A 16,960-nucleotide genomic window follows, 5' to 3' on the forward strand; every position below is an offset into this window, starting at 1 on the left:
ACCCAGCCATGAGAAGGAAAGACAGCTGGACCATCGTCTGTAGATTGTCCAGTCATTGTGGAAGAAGTTTTTTGTCTTATGTTCCAAAAGTAAGAGTTGTAGTTTTTTCGGAAAAGAAATGCTTCGACGATAGAGGTACTGAGAGTACACGTTCAATTATATGATTGAATGACTGTGGCTTGGCTCAAGCACGAAGCATTGATATCATTCGATCAATAAACTGGCAACTCAGTTGAAACGCGCTAGGGGGCTGACAACCAGGCTGACGGGACCAACACACTGAAGGATTTGGTCTCGAACGACGAATTGAAGCTCGATCGTGGGCAGGGAAGATTTATGCGTTGTGTTTTAGTGAAACTACCCTCGGGGAGATCGTTTCAGCGGCAAGATTGAGTATCAGCCTCGTACAGATGGGATGTTTGGGGATGATCAAATAGATTAGTTGTTTGTAAGATGGATCGATGTTTAATGCTTCTGAAAACGGAAGGAATTTGATCGGCGTTTCGTGATGAAGTGTTTGTGGAAACGGGAAATGAAGGTGTCGTAGGTAGGTGATGGTTGTCTCGATGTTGAGATGCGCGACAAGTGAATTAATGAGGGTGTAATGCAGGCGATGATGATGATGATCGATGGAAAGACAAAGAGTGCGCTGGAATAAGTAGAAGTAGTAAAGATGAAAGAGAGTCCAAGTATTGTTTGTGTCTTGATGGAGTCAAGCGTCGAGTGTACAATACAGCACAGCACAGTCTTGCAAGTGTAAGGCGAGGGAGCACAGCTTTCCTCTGGTTTCACAACTGAAACGAGTGTTGATAAATGTTGCTCCCTCTGTGTAAAATTGGAACAAAGGAAGAAATACCGAAGAATGGGGAGAAGGGTAAATATTTAATAAAAAATGAAGGGAATGCACAAAATATCGGGCAGATAGTATGGGGAAAGGGCTGAAGGAAAAGGATGGAGAGAGACAGACAGGACGATCAGGGAGAGGCACTATAGACTATTATGGAGCATGTTTTTACAGAAGGGGATATCGAATGCACATCACTAGCTCAGAGTCTGGTCAAGACGGCACATCACAATACAAAAGCACCGACATCGTGAGAAGAGGGCCAAGCCATTGGATGGGCTCCGCAATGATCAACAGGGGCGTCTCTTGTCAAAGTCTGAGCCTGACGTCACACGAGCCGTGAGATGCTGAAGCTATTGTGTTTGCTCTTGAAACGACAAGACTTAGAACGGGTAGAGTACAGCGTTCCTTGTGCCATCTGAACGGCGTGTTTGTCCTCGTATACTTCTTCGAGCCCTCGGTCTAGACGAGACTGGATGAATTCACAAAAGACAGAGAGAGAGAGACTTTGTTCGAGAGACAGACACTTCACACGTCAGTCAGACTTGTTTCAGAACCGTTTGTTTCGGTTTCATTCGTGCCGACGCACAGACGAATCAAAGCCTCGAGCGGGGACGCCAAGATGATGAGAAGAAAGGAAGAGAGGAGCTGCTCGAGTCAGAATTGCTTCTAGTCTGGTGTGCATGAAAGGTCCCTCGACTATCGCTATAGTTGAAGCCCTTTATCGATAATATTTGCTCAAATATTATCGAATAGTCCTGCTGAGGAGGCATTATCGAGTCCTCATTCCTAATACTTGGACCCTTGCTGAACCCCTGCAGTAATATTCGCCCCCAGAAATTGCATCCTTTGGCGGATCGAAAAGTGGAAATGCCGTCCCAACGGCGACATGGTACAATCAGAATGTGGCGCTGTAAACTTCCGACAAAGTACTCTCTTTTCACCATCTCAGTCAGCTTACGAACAGAATACGAGAATATTTACATCCAACAGAGAATTCTGAGCATTCGTAGTTTGTTTGTGCTTGTTTCAGAGTCCTCGGAAACCGTTCGGCAGTCATAGATCAACGCTTAGATCAGCTCCCTCTAACCCGTTTGCTCCTAAGATCGCCTGCACTATTCCGCCAAGGGCACGACCCTTTGAATCAAGTCGCCCATTTGAGTCAAGACACGGCATATCAGGCAATGCACTCCCTCGGCAGGTCAAGGGGGTTTGTTCCGGCTTCCTCCAGGGGTTGTTTGTCCTTTTTCTTTCTCCTTCTCGAGAGCTTGAGATATCGTCATGCAACGGCTTTTGAAGCGTCCGGCCTGGATGAATACTGAATACCCTAGCTCAGCCACTTGGACGCGAGTTCCAGGGGCTGTTTGCTGCCACTAACACACATGTTGCCAGTTACGGGTAACACCAGAGCTTCAAAAGAATACTAGCCAATGAGGATGTTGGTTAGCATCGTCCCTTGAAGCCCCATTCGCGATCTAGACCTGATAAATCTGTGCTGGTTCACAAACTTCATCGTGTGTGAACTAGTTGAGGACAACGGCTTTGACTATTCATGTTTCGAAGTCTGTCACTTGCCCCCTCCAGAGTGCGCCTCTTGAACTTTCTTGGACAGTTGGACTCCTTTTGGACGAGCCGAGTTGTCTCGCTGGTCATTTGACATTGACAGGGTTGTGATGGACTCGAGTTCAGCTACCCTCGGGACGATGCTACCAAATCACGGCTTCGACGTCATGGACGTGTGATATTACAAGGTGCTCCCAATATTCATCAATGAGACAGAACTTATTATACAGTGGGATCATCTCATGTTTCACCCTGTCATCTCCTCGGATCCGCCAAGTTGGCTCGGAACTGGAGTCTAATCTCGCCAAAGAGAGATCGACACTTCACTTTCGTCACCGCGATAAGAGGGAGAGAGGGACTCAGAAAACTGCCCCTCGAAATCCGAGCTCTGGGATGAGTTCATATCTCCCTGGAAATCGAATGCACTTCGCTTCGCAATATTGACTAATAAGCGGCAGTTTACCTCGTGATGGTACAAGTAGGAATGTAATGTTATGAAGCAACGAGGCGCGGTCAATAAGTAGGCGCAGCTGGAGATTCGAGTAATATATTTAATATTGAAGGGTCGCTTCCATGTCAAAGCGCTGTTGGTGATATCTCTGTGCGTCTGCAGCGCTTTGAAGTTCGGACTATTGGCTGGCAGACTTTGCAGGTTCGGGGTCAAGTACGAGAAGTCTGAGACGCCAGTAGGTTATGGCTATGCACCAGTCAATTAGATAAAGAAAGAAATCGTTTCGATGAAGAGCCTGTATTTCCTCGGCTATTTCACTCTTGCCACTAAGTCGATGAGGCATATCGTAAGAAACCTTGCATGTGGTTACTGTTCTAAGCACTTAGAGTACATTCACAAAACACTTGTACTGTGAACCTTCAACTGATTGGGATCCCATATCAACAATTTGCCTGCTGGTGATTGTTTGTTACTTTATGTAAGCTTTTATGGTAATTGAGTCCGTATTTCCAGTGAAAGTTTTTGCGGGGGCTTGCTGTTGAAGCCGACGAAAACTCATGATAATTGGCCGTGTGCTATCGGCTGTGGCAATCGTCCTGTGAGAAGCCGTCGCGAGTCAACACAATGACACGATCCACGATTATCACGGGAACCCCGGCACGCAATTACGGATGTAATGACACAATAGCTCTGTATAAACACAGCCCAAGCCCAATTCCAACCTTGACTTTTTATCATCATTCATCCTTCATAAGCTTAAGAACTGTAATTACCAACCCCAAATAAACCCTTGCCAGATCAGCTTTGGAGGGTAAAATACTTCTCTTACCCTGAAGCCTCGATGAAAAATTTTCGCATTACGTATGGGTATATGCTAAAGTTGTAACGTCTCTTAACAAGAACAGGATCGATAGCTCAGTGGTAGAGCGAGGGATTGCAGATCCCTAGGCCGCGTGTTCGAACCACGCTCGGTCCTCTCTTTTGCCGACCCGGCGACCCCACGATATGGCGTCGGGTCCTTTTTTGTGCCTCAACGCCACGTCTGCATCTAAGACATATATGCACGACCAACATCGCCAAAATCAGAAATAAGTCAGGGATCGATAGCTCAGCGGTAGAGCGAGGGATTGCAGATCCCTAGGTCGCGTGTTCGATCCACGCTCGGTCCTGACCTTTTGTTGTCTGATGAGGATGACTCAATCTTTTTGCCTTGGCCGATGACTCTGCTTCAGGTGCCCACGAAGTGCATGCTCGCCAAGAATCGCCTCAAGTATTGTGTGGCCAGTAATAAGTCTGGCAGGGCTACCTGAAAAAGGCCAGAGTCCTCACTGGCATTTCTTGCCATTAACTAGACACAGGCAGCAACAAGAAGGGCTTCTCCCCCTACTGTGCATTATACATCATCACTAATCACTTCGTCACTCTATGGCTCCGTCTACCTACTATACTTAGATTTACCAACCTTCAGCACGCTGGAATAATTACAACTAGCCAGGGAATTATGCATCAATTCCTTTGATAGACATCTCTTCGTCTAGTGTAAGCTATTGAGGCCTCTCTATTCTATAGGATATTGATAAGATCACTTGAAATTTGATGAACGTTAACGCCAAAGTCTGAAGGGGAAGTCTGTAATCCAGGTTAGTTCCCACCCTTTCGTAAGAGACATGTAAAACTTCTTACCTGAAGGTAAAGAATACCGTCTTCAATGACGGTCTCGTTGTAGGACCTCTTGGTTTTGTCTACAACGCGGACATGAACAGCATGCTTGTCCATGGCCTCGAGGAGTCCCTCCTGAAGCATATCATCCTCGCCGAACTTGTCATACTCAAGCTGAGAGACCAAGCCTTCAAGATAGGAGAAATGAGACCTTCCAAAGTTTTGCTCCCAACCGCTATCAGCACTAGCCTTGCCCTTGAGCTTTTCGAAGTTGGCTTCAAAGTTAGGAACGATGGTAATATCTTGACCGAGGATCTTGTTCAGCTTCTCCTGAATCTGCTGAACATTGGGGTCATAGTCCTCCCTGATAGAGGCCCTGGCAACAAAGCTCATGGGTCGAACAGTGGAAGGAGCCTCGTTCAAGGCTTTGGTGATGTTGTTGCTGTCAGCAGCATAGCTTGTGTTGGTACCCAAGTAGCCCTTAGTGAAGAGGATGATGAGTTCACCCTCGGAACCAACTTTGGTTCCACAGTAAGAGACAGTGTTCTTCTCATCAAAGTCCATGGCCAGGACATGGCCGGAGCAGATCTCATTGATCTCATCCTTAGCCCCATCTCCATTTCGTCCAATGAAGTACTTCAACTGATCTTCAACGCCCTCAACATAGCTGAACAGAAGAGATAACAATTAGCAAGTTGTTAACAATGTCCACTTGTTACACAATGACATGCTTCTTGCTGCTAACGACCAGGGCGGACGGCTTAAAAGGGAAACAAACCTGACAATGAGATCGCCTAAGGAGGTGTGGCCCCAGGAACCCTCTTCGGCATAAGGGTAGAGGGCTTTGGGATCAATGTCGATGGTCCACGGCTGACCAAGAATCTCTGAGAGCTTCTTTTCGTGGTCCGACTTGGTGTTCTCCCAGCTGTCTCGGACTGGAGCCTTGTTAGTGATATCGTCGTGACTGGTCTATGGGAAATACCTACTATTTTTGCGAACAGCAAGGGGCAATTTCTCGGCAGGGGGAAGTCGAGACATGATGACAGAAGAAGGAGATCTTGGTTGTGAGTTGATAGACTGGTTTAGAGACTTGTTGGTCCTCAGGATCTTAGTCTTGCGATGCGAGACTGGCTTTTATGCTTGTTTTTGGCACCTGAACCCCTGACGACCTGCCATATCAGCCTAGCCTCAGAGTCTCAACCGGCAACTGACGTGCCGTTAATATCTGAAGCTAAACTGCGTATACAATAGTCAAGCTGCAAGCGTGTAACACTTGACAACGCCAACCATTGCCATGACAAGGCTTCAATCCAACCTGTGGCCAATAGCACGTGCTGGAGTCAAGGGCAAACATGCATTTCGCAGCAGTCGACCAAGTTACCCATAGCCACATGGCGTTTTTCCCATGCCTGTAGCTGCCTAGATTGAGGACCCTGCGTGTAGCTGCCTAAGCCCTATTGGAAGGCTTTAGAGAGGAATGTGGGAGAGAAATTGCGGTGATGGTCGGTTTTAATCTGCCTTACAACGCCAAAACGCCCAGCTGAAAACATAGCGCTGCTTAGCGTGTGATACCCCGACCCAGCGTGAACCCGCATTCCACTTGGCAGAAAGAGGAGTATCAACTTCAGGGGTTCACTTAACCCGATGGCGGGTAAATAATAATGCAGATATGAGTTCACTATCTCTCGCTTCATCGCGAATCTTTCTCAGCTCAAGATCCAACCCTCCATCACAAACTGTAGCATCAATCATGTCTCTGTAAGTTGACCTCCGCCGCCTTTGTCTCTCATTGGCTGGTTTACTGATTCGCGTAACTATCAGCCCACTGAAGGCCAAAGTCTCGATCCGCGATAATTGGGAAAAGCCCGAATGCCATGCTCAGGAGTCTATGAAAAAGCTGAAAGACGTGCTCGGTCTTGAAGTTCGCTGTGAACCTCAATGGCAAGTTCTTGTGTCCGAGCTGGAGAGCTTTTGGGAAGACAAGGGCGAGCTGGTTTCTTCAGTGACATCCTTCATTCATGTTTGGTTTGAAGCACTCACCGAGTTGCTTGATGATGAATCTCATGAAGCCTGGACGGACACTCTCCTTACGAAAGTCAGAGAACTGACTTCGAGGCTGAATTTGACGGTTGAGGTATGTTACCTGTAGTTGATGCGGGTTCGGAGCTGACATGGTATATCTCAGGTGTCAGAGAATCAACGACCATCAACCAAGTGGTCTAATGCACAACTTGGGTTCATTCTGTATATACCAAAAGGCCTAACTCACCAGGCAGTTCAGTATTTCGGTCTCTTCAAGGAACAGCTTCTTGAATGCTTCGAAGAAAACCGACCGTCCAAGACGTTGCCCATACACTCCACCACGGGTGATGAATGGGCAGATGTTGGAGCAGAAGATCGAGAAGAAGAGTCTGCTAAATCTCCACAAACAGGCAAAAAAGCGTCAGCTGTTGATTATCTCCCAGACCCCAACACCATGCCGAAGCCTGGTGCACTTTTTCAGCAAGCTCCCTATCACCTCTTCGTGTACACCTCGTTATCAAGCAGGAGCCAGAAGATTGAAATTGAATGCAGCCACAGCCAGACTCTGGAAGTGATGGCCGAGTACCTGAAAAGATGGACAAAGACAAACGTCAATCGTACAGATAAGGTCAGTATCTCTTCCGTCTATAGCATTTTGATAAGGACATATCTAACATATCCTAGCCTCCCGCGGTGGAGATAACACTCAACCACGCCGCCTCTGGCTTTGGACTCGAGTGTGACAAGCTCACCCTGCATTGTGAGAACAGATATGGACCTATCTACAACATATCTGCTGCTGCAATTTTGAATTTGGTTGAGGGAGTGTTTGGGTATGAAAGAGTCTATGGGGATTCCACTTCATGGCACTACCGACGAGACACACCGTTCAAGAAGCGATGAAAGATGTGATGTTTATCAGTCATATGTTTTTAGACAGCCATATGTTGTTAGATATAGCACAGAACAATCATAGAGTGTCGAGTAGCAAAAAGAAAAACATACAACACCGAGGATTCGCTGGTCGTCACCGACCCAACTACTAATTCAGCACTTATCAGTTTATCGAACGGAGAGCGGACGGGATCCCGAGTTGTCTGATAGCTATGGTCGTATGTGCTGAGCTTTGTAGTTGCTAGACACTAGAAGGAAAAGGGTTATTGGCCGCGACGCATCCCTTTATCAGGGGCCAACCAACCCAGCTCCGACAACGCAAAGACACAAAGGACACAAGAAACTATTATTATCGAAGAGACTATGATTCTACAGGTCGAGTGGAATCTCTCTCTATAAATCGAATATTCCTCGGCATAAAATGTGACGTAGAGTTGCTTCAAATCGTTCAGAAGGTCAAGTACGAATACGAATGCGACAACCATCCAACGTATTCGGCATCACTATAACCTTTCTTTGCGGTGAAAACGAGAGATGTCAACTCCAAGAACATAGGAAAAACCCACTCCAGTGATTGTTCAGGCTTACGATCGGAGAAGAGCCATTGGTTGAGACTGAGACCGCGAATCCTTCTGAGTATCAGGATGTGATAACCGAGGGAGCACTCCAAGGCTTTGACCTGCGGCGAAGCTTGGCTCGCATTAATGGCATAATCGAAGCCAGTCCGGGCTGGGAGATAGCGATCACAATGGAGCTGGTGGTATTGTTTCCTCGAAGAAATATGGCTCTCTTCTGTCCACATAAATTCCCAGATTCCCTCAACTTCACAACTCATCCAACAAACCACAGCCGTCTCTTCACTGTCTAAATGTTTTCACTCCTCTACTACCCTCTATGGGCCTTTGCTTCCTGCCTCGCTATCATCACTCTCAATGTATTATACCAGAAACTCCCTCGAAACGCCAACGAGCCTCCATTAGTGTTCCACTGGCTTCCGTTCTTCGGTAATGCTGTTGCTTATGGACTCGATCCTTATGGCTTCTTTGTGAAGTGCCGAGAAAAGGTTAAACCCACTTCTTTCTCATGATTTAATCCTGGCGCTGACTTCTTCCTTAGCACGGCGATGTCTTCACCTTTGTCCTCTTCGGTCGAAAGATCGTTGCCTGTCTTGGTGTTGATGGCAATGACTTTGTTCTCAACAGTCGAATTCAAGACGCCAACGCCGAAGAAATCTACGGGCCATTGACAACGCCTGTCTTTGGCAGCGATGTCGTATACGATTGTCCAAACTCAAAGCTCATGGAGCAAAAAAAGTTTGTCAAGTTTGGTCTTACCCAAAAGGCTCTTGAGTCCCATGTTCAGTTGATCGAACGAGAGGTTTTAGAGTACATCCAAGCAGTACCTTCATTCTCTGAGAAGTCTGGCACAGTTGATGTATCCAAAGCGATGGCTGAGATCACCATCTTTACTGCTGCCCGTTCTCTGCAAGGTGAAGAAGTTCGACGGAAGCTTACCGCTGAGTTTGCAGCTCTGTATCATGACCTCGATCTAGGCTTTACTCCGGTCAACTTCCTGTTCCCCTGGCTACCTCTGCCTCACAACCGACGTCGAGACGCTGCTCATTCAAAGATGAGAGAGATCTATATGGGCATTATCAATGAACGAAGAAGAGGCGGAGGAGACTTGGAAAAAAGAACCGATATGATCGCCAACTTGATGAGTTGTGCCTACAAGAACAGGCAGCCCATTCCTGACAAGGAGATCGCACACATGATGATCACTCTTCTCATGGCCGGACAACACTCTTCATCATCTGCTAGTTCATGGATCGTACTGCATCTGGCTTCATCCCCTGATATCACTGAGGAACTCTACCAAGAGCAAGTCATCAACTTGAGTGCTAGCGGCGCTCTCCCACCCCTGCAGTACTCCGACCTCGACAAGCTCCCGCTTCTCCAGAATGTTGTCAAAGAAACACTCCGAGTTCATTCTTCTATCCACTCTATTCTGCGAAAGGTCAAGAGACCCATGCAAGCACCTGGCCCACCTTACACCATCACCACCGACAAGGTTATCCTCGCTTCACCAACTGTTACAGCGTTGAGTGAAGAACACTTCCCAGACGCCCAAAGATGGAATCCTCATCGGTGGGATAATAAGCCCCAGGAGGAGGCCGTGACGGACGAAGTCATTGACTACGGCTACGGTGCTGTCTCTAAAGGAACAAAAAGCCCATATTTACCCTTTGGTGCGGGCCGGCATCGATGTATCGGAGAGAAGTATGCTTATGTCAACTTAGGAGTTATCGTCGCGACGTTGGTGCGTAACTTCAGACTGTCGACTCTTGATGGCAAGCCTGGTGTTCCAGCAACCGACTTCACTTCTCTCTTCTCGAGACCAGCCCAACCTGCCTACATCAAATGGGAACGCAGGAAGGCTTAGATAAGTGGCAATAGGGGAAGAAGAGTAATAGTTCGGACGAATAAGGGAGTTCCATAGACAACTTTTAGTGAGTGCATCACATCGATATCATATCCGAAATGGACAACATAATAATAGCTACTGTTTCTATTGTAGAAGCTAAACAAAAAGAGGAGCATGCGCACGGCTTCGTTTTCATGTCCTTCAATGAATCGTCACCCTTAGGTATCACCTAGCAACCATGGTATATAAAAAAGATGCCCTATTTGCACAATTCCATCTCTACTGTTGCGAACCGCCTTGTCCGTTGGCACCGCCGGCACCGGCACCAGCACCACCAGCGCCTCCGAAAGGGTTGCCACCACCGCCCATCATGTTTCGGGCCCTAAAGATTGAGTCAGTCACTACGAAAGTGATGTGGGCCAAATAGGTAACTTACATCTCTCCGATCTGAGGGTCGGACATGAGGCTGTTCAGGTCAGGCATACCACCACCAGTTGAGTAGCGGTCGGCCATCTCGCGTAGACGGGGGTTGCTCATGAGGTTGTTCATAAGGTCAGGGTTGCTCATGAGCTTCTGGGCCATGTTGGCGAACATTGGGTTGCTCATGATGCTACCAAGATCGGGCATACCACCGCCCTGGCCACCGGAACCACCACCGCCGAACATGCTGGCAAGGTTGCCGAGATCGGGCATGCCACCAGCACCGAGATCACCGCCGGCGCTAGGAGAAGCACGGGGAAGAGAGTCCTCCTCAGCCTCCATCTCTTGAACACGGCGCTTGGCCGTCTCGTAGCCCTTCTTCATAGCGTCAGAGCCACCGTTACCCTCATGCTGGATACCACGGTCGTATGCCTCCATAGCACCACGAGCGTCGCCGAGGGCGAAGCGAGCAAGACCAAGTCGGGACCAGGCCTTAGTATAAGCGGGGTCGATGGCTACGGCAGCCTCGGCGTCAGAGCGGGCGGAAGCGTGGTCCTTGTTGGCCGAGTGGGCAGCGGCACGGTTGGAGAGGTAGACAGCGTTGTTGGCGTTGATAGCCAGAGCCTGGGTGTAGAAGTCGATGGCAGCACGGTAGTCCTTCTGGGCCATGGCAGCATTTCCCTTTGACTTCAGGGCCTCGGCCTCCTTCTTCTGCTCGTCGGTGAGCTCGACGGGTGCGGGTGTAGGAGCAGCAGCGGCGGGCTTGTCGGCGCGGGCCTTCTCGAATACAGAGTAGATCTGGAGGAGGTTCTGAGATCCGATGGCGGCTTGGACAGCGGAGGTATCAGAGGGATCGACCTTGAAGGATTCGGCGATACAGTTGATAGCCACATCGATGGAGTCCTTGTCGTCGGCGGTGAGAGTGCCGTCATTTGTCGAAGCGGAGAGGAAATCGCAGATAGCGAGCGCCAGGCGCTGCTTGGAGTTGTGAGTAGACGCCTGCAGGAGAGTATTAGCCACATGTCAAGAGTCATGACGAGTATGCAGCGCAGCCGTGGTTGCTACTGCGGGGGATTGAGCTGACCATAGCGAATGGAGAGAACCTGGAGGACAGGTTTAGAAGGGAGGGGGAAAATAAATAGAAGGGAGGCAGAAGATACAAGTCTAACAGAAAGATCCAATTGTAACAAGAAGAGGATATGATTCGGTGAGACAAGACGAGAGGGAGGTCAACGTAGATCTCAGAAGTGCAGGGCAGGCAAAAAAAGGGCCCCGCGGTTGAGGCGTCGTGGAGTTTGGGCTGGAAGGTTCCACGTGGGGCATGGGCCTGGGAGCAGCCGAATCTGTGCTGTAGCTGCGGGGGAACGACACCCCGACAGTCAATCTTAGCGATGGATATAAGTAAAAGTGTGCCAAAGATCCATGATATTCGTACTTGAACCAAATGATTACCTATACTTTGGCTTTTAATGCCCACTGGAAGAGCATTTCCTGTGGCATAGTTTCACTTGAGGTTTGTCATTCGTCGTATCGATACTGGCCAATGAACATACCATCAAGATATAAACTTCCTGTGAATCTAAATGCATCCGTAGCTTCAAGAGTTGAATGGTTTGTTTATTCTGGTGTATCTCTGTAGTATCTCGCTATAGCAATGCCCCTTCACTCCCGAAGCAAAAGCCCTGGCCTGGCTATACAAATCCATAACGCCGTTTAATGCAATCATTATGACAGCGTCCATCCCCCCTCTCTCCAGAGCGGGCATTACCCATCTCGAGCTTCTCATTTCCCAGCTCGCCGTCGGGCTCTGTCAACATTCTTGACCTTCCTATTACCTATAGCAGCTACCTTGCGGTACTTGGTATACAGTCTAAGAAAATCTTTGAGTACAACGTAGAGACACCCGCCGACGAGACTTCGCCCCCATTGTTGCTGGAGCAGTCCTGGACGCATAGTGCTTCCCCGTGGAAAGGAAGATGCAGCAGTCCATTGTTTAGGTAGGGCTAGGCGTAAAACCTCACCCATGGCAAACGACACACCAGGAAGGATAAGTGCGCTTACTATGGCATTAGATACTCCGGATAGAATCGTTCCTAGACCCGGTCGGCGGGCGGGCGGCGCTTGGGGGGCTTCGTGCTGGTTTTGTCGAGCAGCTTGATCTCCATTTCCTGCATCGGGTACAACAGCTGGGACGGCATCTGCACCCTGGGCTGGTTCTTCAGGAACACGGGCTGGGTTGCGAGGCTCATCTGCTGCCCCTTGAGCCTCCTCACCCGTCGGACGCGGCACAGGTACATCGTCGACTGGTCCCTGTGGAGCCATTTCGTTTTGTCCTGCTGGCTCAACATCAAAGCCTTCTTGGTCATCTCGATCAACCTCCTCTATGACCAGTTCGATAACAACTCCTCCGCCCTGCTCACCATCCGCGTCTTGACCGCCGGCGCCATCATCATCCTGGCCATCCTCATCGATGTCATCGCCTTCGAGAGCTTCAATGAGCCCATTGAGAAAACCCACAACACCGCCCTCTCCGTTCCGCTGTTCGGGTTGTCGCTCGTTGGCAGGAGGCTGATCTCGTCGGGGTTCGACTGGGGGGAGCCCCATGATCTGTCGATTGAGGTTGACTACAGAAGGGAAGACAAATTCGCGCCAGAGATTAAGGTAGGCAGACCGCACGTACGGAAACACTGCCATCGCGAGTTGGGGTGATGGAGGCCAAGTCAAGAAAGCATCGTCATGCATGACTTGATAAACGCCATACTTTTGATTTGTTAGTAGTTTCCAATACTTGCTAGAACTCTTAACTTACCAGTGAAGCTGTGGAGAGAAAGATCTTGTTGCCAAACCATGGCATAAGCTGTCCGACCAGCAGAGCCGGTCCCACGTTGGTTAAAACCAGTGCATTGCCTAGTCTTTCACCCCCAGACATCAAAATCCGGGATGCCTCTCCATGAACCCAGATCTCGTGACCAAGGACATAGTCGACTAGAGCCTCGCGGCCTGAGAAAGCCCACATAGCGAATGCGCCATACATCTGGAGACTGAACTGCACTCCGAGTGTAACTGACGAGAGCAACATGAAAGGGCTCGCGCGAGTGAACTTGTTTGCAACGGCATCCGTCATAACAACGATAGGATCCCACAGTCCTTCCAGCTGAATACGATCCTTGCATACTGGACATTGGAGAGGTTTGTTGGAGCGTTCACAATCCGTTACCCATGAAAGCATGCAGTCCTGGTGGGCTTCGAGGGTGCATCCGCAGGGGTCGACCCATGATCCCGGGGGATCTGAGGGATCTTCATCGGTCAAGCAGATGAAGCATCGTCGGGGTGCATCGGCCGGTTTCGTTGGAGGCAGAGCGGCTATGCCGGGTGCATCTTGGGTTTCTGACGGCATGGTTGAATAGCAACCTCGGGTCGCGTGCCGATCGGGTAGAACGGTGGTTGTAAAGGTGAAAGCGGCTTCGATAAGAACGGGTTCTATTGCATTTTATTGGCGATATATTGCGAAAGTAAAGTCGGTTCTAGGAATGAATGAGGGAACAAAAGAAAGCCTCGTCTTGTGCTGATGATGTTTGAAAGTGGCACGGCAGTGGACGCGGCGGGCTGACCTTAGCTGGAGTGGGGCCTGACATCACCAATAACTCCCGCTCGCCTCGGAATCATGCTTGGAGACTGGGCGATCTCGGGACTAACCAATCAACGTAGAAGTCTTCTTTCATAACTCATGCTCCTTGATATTGGATAGCAGTACCTTAAGGTAGTTTGTCTTTACCAAATTAAATCTATAAGCTTGCCTATTTTCCAGATGTGCCTTACAGTTGACCTGATCAATCAGCTAAGGTCATGAAGAAAAGGAGACAAAATCAACAAAACTCTTTATCTCATGGGAAACAACATCGATATTACAGGAGCATCATTGAACTTGGAGATACAACAAGGCTAACGGGAGATTGGGCTCATATCAGAAATGCCAGGGACTAAATATGTCTTTATGACATGATTTCTCAAACCTCGATGGGGCCATGCCTTGCAAATGACCAGTCTTGGTGAACGCCACTCAAGCCCTCGTTGAACGGATATGCCTGATATCAGCTTTGTCAGGTCTCCAGCCTGGTAAGTCGATTAACTTGGGACAATGCGATCATGTCCAGTACTCACTGCTAGTCTTGTAGCAGTACTCGTCATGCTTGTTATCAGCAGCATGCATCTCTAGGTAGTTGGGAGCGACAGCCTTCAGTGTGGCACACTCTCGTTTGTTCAGATGGACGCCGTGTTGACAAAAGATCTTCTCTGACTCACTTATAGCTCACACCTGGGTCCAGGTTTGCTGGTGTACCACAACAGATAATAGAACAGCCTTTGTGGAACATAGTACACTTGAACAATTTGCAGGCCGACACTTGATCATGCAAGGAGCTTTATCTAATACCCCTACCGTCATTAATCTTTTTAATTTCCGAGTTCCTGGACCTTCAACGGGAGCTAGGGATATCCGATGAGTCGGTAGAAACGCATATTAAGTTCGTGGAGAAACATCGTGGCGCACTTTAACATTCACCCTCATGACAGCATCCACTGTACCAACGGAGTATCATGTAGCCCATCTACTGTGAGCAGATGCTACTTATCAAGTAAATATAGTATTAATCCATATGTTGTGTTGTACAATATTTCAAGTGCCAATGTCATCCTTCAATGCGGCAGTATGAGCAAGTTTCGACACCAGGAAAGCGCAAGGTTATGAAGCGGGCTTTTGACCGAAAAACAACACAGCCTGTCCACTGATTGTCACCGTATTACTCGTAATGCACCTTGAACGCCGAACCAAGCCCATTTAAAGAATGCTCCCCGCCTCTCTCGATGTTTGAGGAGTGGTGTCGCCAGAACTCGCAACCATGGCGCCTACGTACAAGACACCATTCGCACTGATCCTCGCAGAGCTGGCCATTTCGACCACGTCAGTGACTCTCTTTGGTGTCATGTACCCAGTGGAATTCAGATCACGGCTATGGGAGAACGGTGGCGAACAAGGATGGAACTCCAACCCTAACAAGCGGATCTACTATTACGCCAACCATCAGGAGCCACCTGAAGTGCCTCTGATTTGGAGTCAAAGGTACGATATCAACATCTTGACACTAAAGCACGTTGATAGGAAAGGTACTGATATTGGACATCTCCAGACTCTACACCTCGAACCTCGCCATCGCCATTCTTGGGTTGGTCGTCTTCTTCGCTCGCACCGCCATGTCACATCTTCGATACCTCCCCCGCTACGTGAATAACATCTACGATGCGATTCTTCTCGCGCTCTGGGCAGTGAGCATTGCGGGCCAAACGTCGAGCGACTTTACCGATCCTGAACACCCAAGCCCACATCCTTGGTACCTAACCAGAGGGTGTTCTGCGGCTTGGGACCGCAATCAAGGGTATTGCCAAATCGCACAGGCAAGCTTTGCCATGTCAGTCATAGCTGCGATGCTGTATGGTGCGAGGTTGATACGAGAGGCTATGTTGATAGCATATGAAAGAGGACAGCGTCACCAGTCAAGGTGGCCTGCCCAGGATATTCAAGAGGTGGAATCAATGGCGGGTGTATATATGGATGAAGGAGGGGAATCCGAGGCTGAGTTTACAACAGAAGAGGACTGGCAGAGTATGGCTTTGAGTCCGGTTCTAGCATTCTTCCCATCGTCAGGCAATCGTTGGTAGAGATAGATCTGCTGGCCCAGTTGGAAACAGACCACCAGCTGATGTCTGGGATAGCACCTTCACAATACAAGCATAATATATCAACGTCAAGACTTCAGGCTGCAATTTGTGATCGTCATTTAGTTCTGAGACTTGCACTTTAGTGCCGACAAGAAGTAATGAGTGGATCCATCGTTGGCCACCATCCGAGTCCCCATTCCCCGTGTCTCATCCATCAGGGTTCCCGTCGAAGGCGTTGAAGAATAGTTTATTTGTGCTTGATTGGTATACGTTAGTCCTCGGGCCGTTGAGACATGCACCAGACCAGGGAGAACTTACAGGACAGCCGGCGCAGGTGCAGCTAGAGCCGCAGCCGCAAGAGCCAGAAGAAGCGCATCCACAGCCAGACATGATGATTGTTGTTTTGGAGGTTGGTGTTGAAGATGTGTGTGTTTGTGAGTTTGTGATGTAAAGTTGAGATGTGGAGAGTTGATCGAGGAGAAGGAAAATAGCGGGCGGATAAGAGGGGAGGTTCTTTTAAAAGACGGCAGAGGGAGAAGGGCAGGCTGATTCACTGACAGTCAGTCAGAGTCACGGTGGGTCAAAATCAGTGGTTCGCGCAGTTTCACACCAACCTGAGTTTCCCTTTGACCGCCTGAAACGGCTCCCCAATGGCTCGATTTCCCAAGCTTGGCCGTTCTCATCGGCAGATCTTCCCAACTGAGTGTAACTAAGGTACTTGGTGCACCTCGCTAGGAGGCGTCGAATGACGTGGGGAGTCAGGATCATGGCACTTGATGATTGGTGCAGTCTAATGTTTCCTTTCCTTTCCTACGACGGAAGATCAATGGAATGGAATTCACCGAGTTCCGATGGAGAACTGCGCTTCTATATCATTAACGATTGGGTATTATAGTCTAAGTTGTTCGTTGATTATTGACCAAGTCTGGGGCCTGAAGAAACATGTGTAGAAGTTCAATCCATGAGTG

The 16,960-nt window shown here is 48.9% G+C and overlaps 6 protein-coding genes and 3 non-coding genes across 11 annotated transcripts; 5 read left to right on the forward strand and 4 right to left on the reverse strand.

Annotated features, from left to right (window-relative positions):
• The first annotated feature begins 3,762 nt into the window (after positions 1-3,762).
• On the forward strand, positions 3,763-3,834 carry FVEG_16774. The gene has a single exon. It is a non-coding gene; the product is annotated as a tRNA-Cys (tRNA).
• A 121-nt stretch (positions 3,835-3,955) lies between these two features.
• FVEG_16773 lies at positions 3,956-4,027 on the forward strand. The gene has a single exon. It is a non-coding gene; the product is annotated as a tRNA-Cys (tRNA).
• A 354-nt stretch (positions 4,028-4,381) lies between these two features.
• On the reverse strand, positions 4,382-5,659 carry FVEG_10279 (hypothetical protein). The gene is made up of 4 exons (XM_018899356.1): positions 5,504-5,659; positions 5,296-5,452; positions 4,542-5,184; positions 4,382-4,487 (listed from the first exon to the last, which is right to left on the reverse strand). Exons 1-4 carry the CDS (start codon positions 5,553-5,555, stop codon positions 4,422-4,424), a joined length of 918 nt encoding a protein of 305 aa, XP_018757411.1. The 5' UTR covers positions 5,556-5,659; the 3' UTR covers positions 4,382-4,421.
• A 446-nt stretch (positions 5,660-6,105) lies between these two features.
• On the forward strand, positions 6,106-7,554 carry FVEG_10278 (hypothetical protein). Of its 2 annotated transcripts, XM_018899355.1 has the most exons (5): positions 6,106-6,275; positions 6,339-6,651; positions 6,703-6,926; positions 6,983-7,167; positions 7,224-7,554. In XM_018899355.1, the coding sequence occupies exons 1-4, from the start codon at positions 6,187-6,189 to the stop codon at positions 7,077-7,079; spliced, it is 723 nt and encodes a 240-aa protein (XP_018757410.1). In that variant the 5' UTR covers positions 6,106-6,186; the 3' UTR covers positions 7,080-7,167; positions 7,224-7,554. The 2 variants fall into 2 exon arrangements, with proteins under 2 accessions (XP_018757410.1, XP_018757409.1); XM_018899354.1 differs by having other exon boundaries at positions 6,703-7,167.
• On the reverse strand, positions 7,538-7,653 carry FVEG_16772. The gene has a single exon (XR_001989311.1). It is a non-coding gene; the product is annotated as a 5S ribosomal RNA (ribosomal RNA).
• A 444-nt stretch (positions 7,654-8,097) lies between these two features.
• FVEG_10277 (cytochrome P450, family 51 (sterol 14-demethylase)) lies at positions 8,098-10,153 on the forward strand. Of its 2 annotated transcripts, XM_018899353.1 has the most exons (3): positions 8,098-8,496; positions 8,550-9,942; positions 10,011-10,153. In XM_018899353.1, exons 1-2 carry the CDS (start codon positions 8,302-8,304, stop codon positions 9,873-9,875), a joined length of 1,521 nt encoding a protein of 506 aa, XP_018757408.1. In that variant the 5' UTR covers positions 8,098-8,301; the 3' UTR covers positions 9,876-9,942; positions 10,011-10,153. The 2 variants fall into 2 exon arrangements, with proteins under 2 accessions (XP_018757408.1, XP_018757407.1); XM_018899352.1 differs by having other exon boundaries at positions 8,550-10,153.
• Positions 9,914-11,731, reverse strand: FVEG_10276 (protein phosphatase). The gene is made up of 3 exons (XM_018899351.1): positions 11,362-11,731; positions 10,294-11,276; positions 9,914-10,239 (listed from the first exon to the last, which is right to left on the reverse strand). Exons 1-3 carry the CDS (start codon positions 11,362-11,364, stop codon positions 10,137-10,139), a joined length of 1,089 nt encoding a protein of 362 aa, XP_018757406.1. The 5' UTR covers positions 11,365-11,731; the 3' UTR covers positions 9,914-10,136.
• A 118-nt stretch (positions 11,732-11,849) lies between these two features.
• On the reverse strand, positions 11,850-14,539 carry FVEG_10275 (hypothetical protein). Its single transcript, XM_018899350.1, has 3 exons — positions 14,439-14,539; positions 13,087-14,390; positions 11,850-13,037 (listed from the first exon to the last, which is right to left on the reverse strand). Exons 2-3 carry the CDS (start codon positions 13,672-13,674, stop codon positions 12,060-12,062), a joined length of 1,566 nt encoding a protein of 521 aa, XP_018757405.1. The 5' UTR covers positions 13,675-14,390; positions 14,439-14,539; the 3' UTR covers positions 11,850-12,059.
• Positions 14,540-15,005: 466 nt separating this feature from the next.
• On the forward strand, positions 15,006-16,785 carry FVEG_10274 (hypothetical protein). The gene is made up of 2 exons (XM_018899349.1): positions 15,006-15,396; positions 15,464-16,785. Exons 1-2 carry the CDS (start codon positions 15,176-15,178, stop codon positions 15,990-15,992), a joined length of 750 nt encoding a protein of 249 aa, XP_018757404.1. The 5' UTR covers positions 15,006-15,175; the 3' UTR covers positions 15,993-16,785.
• The last annotated feature ends 175 nt before the right edge of the window (positions 16,786-16,960 follow it).

The sequence above is a fragment of the Fusarium verticillioides genome, chromosome 9 (assembly GCF_000149555.1).
Source record: "Fusarium verticillioides 7600 chromosome 9, whole genome shotgun sequence".
Lineage (NCBI taxonomy): Eukaryota > Fungi > Ascomycota > Sordariomycetes > Hypocreales > Nectriaceae > Fusarium > Fusarium verticillioides.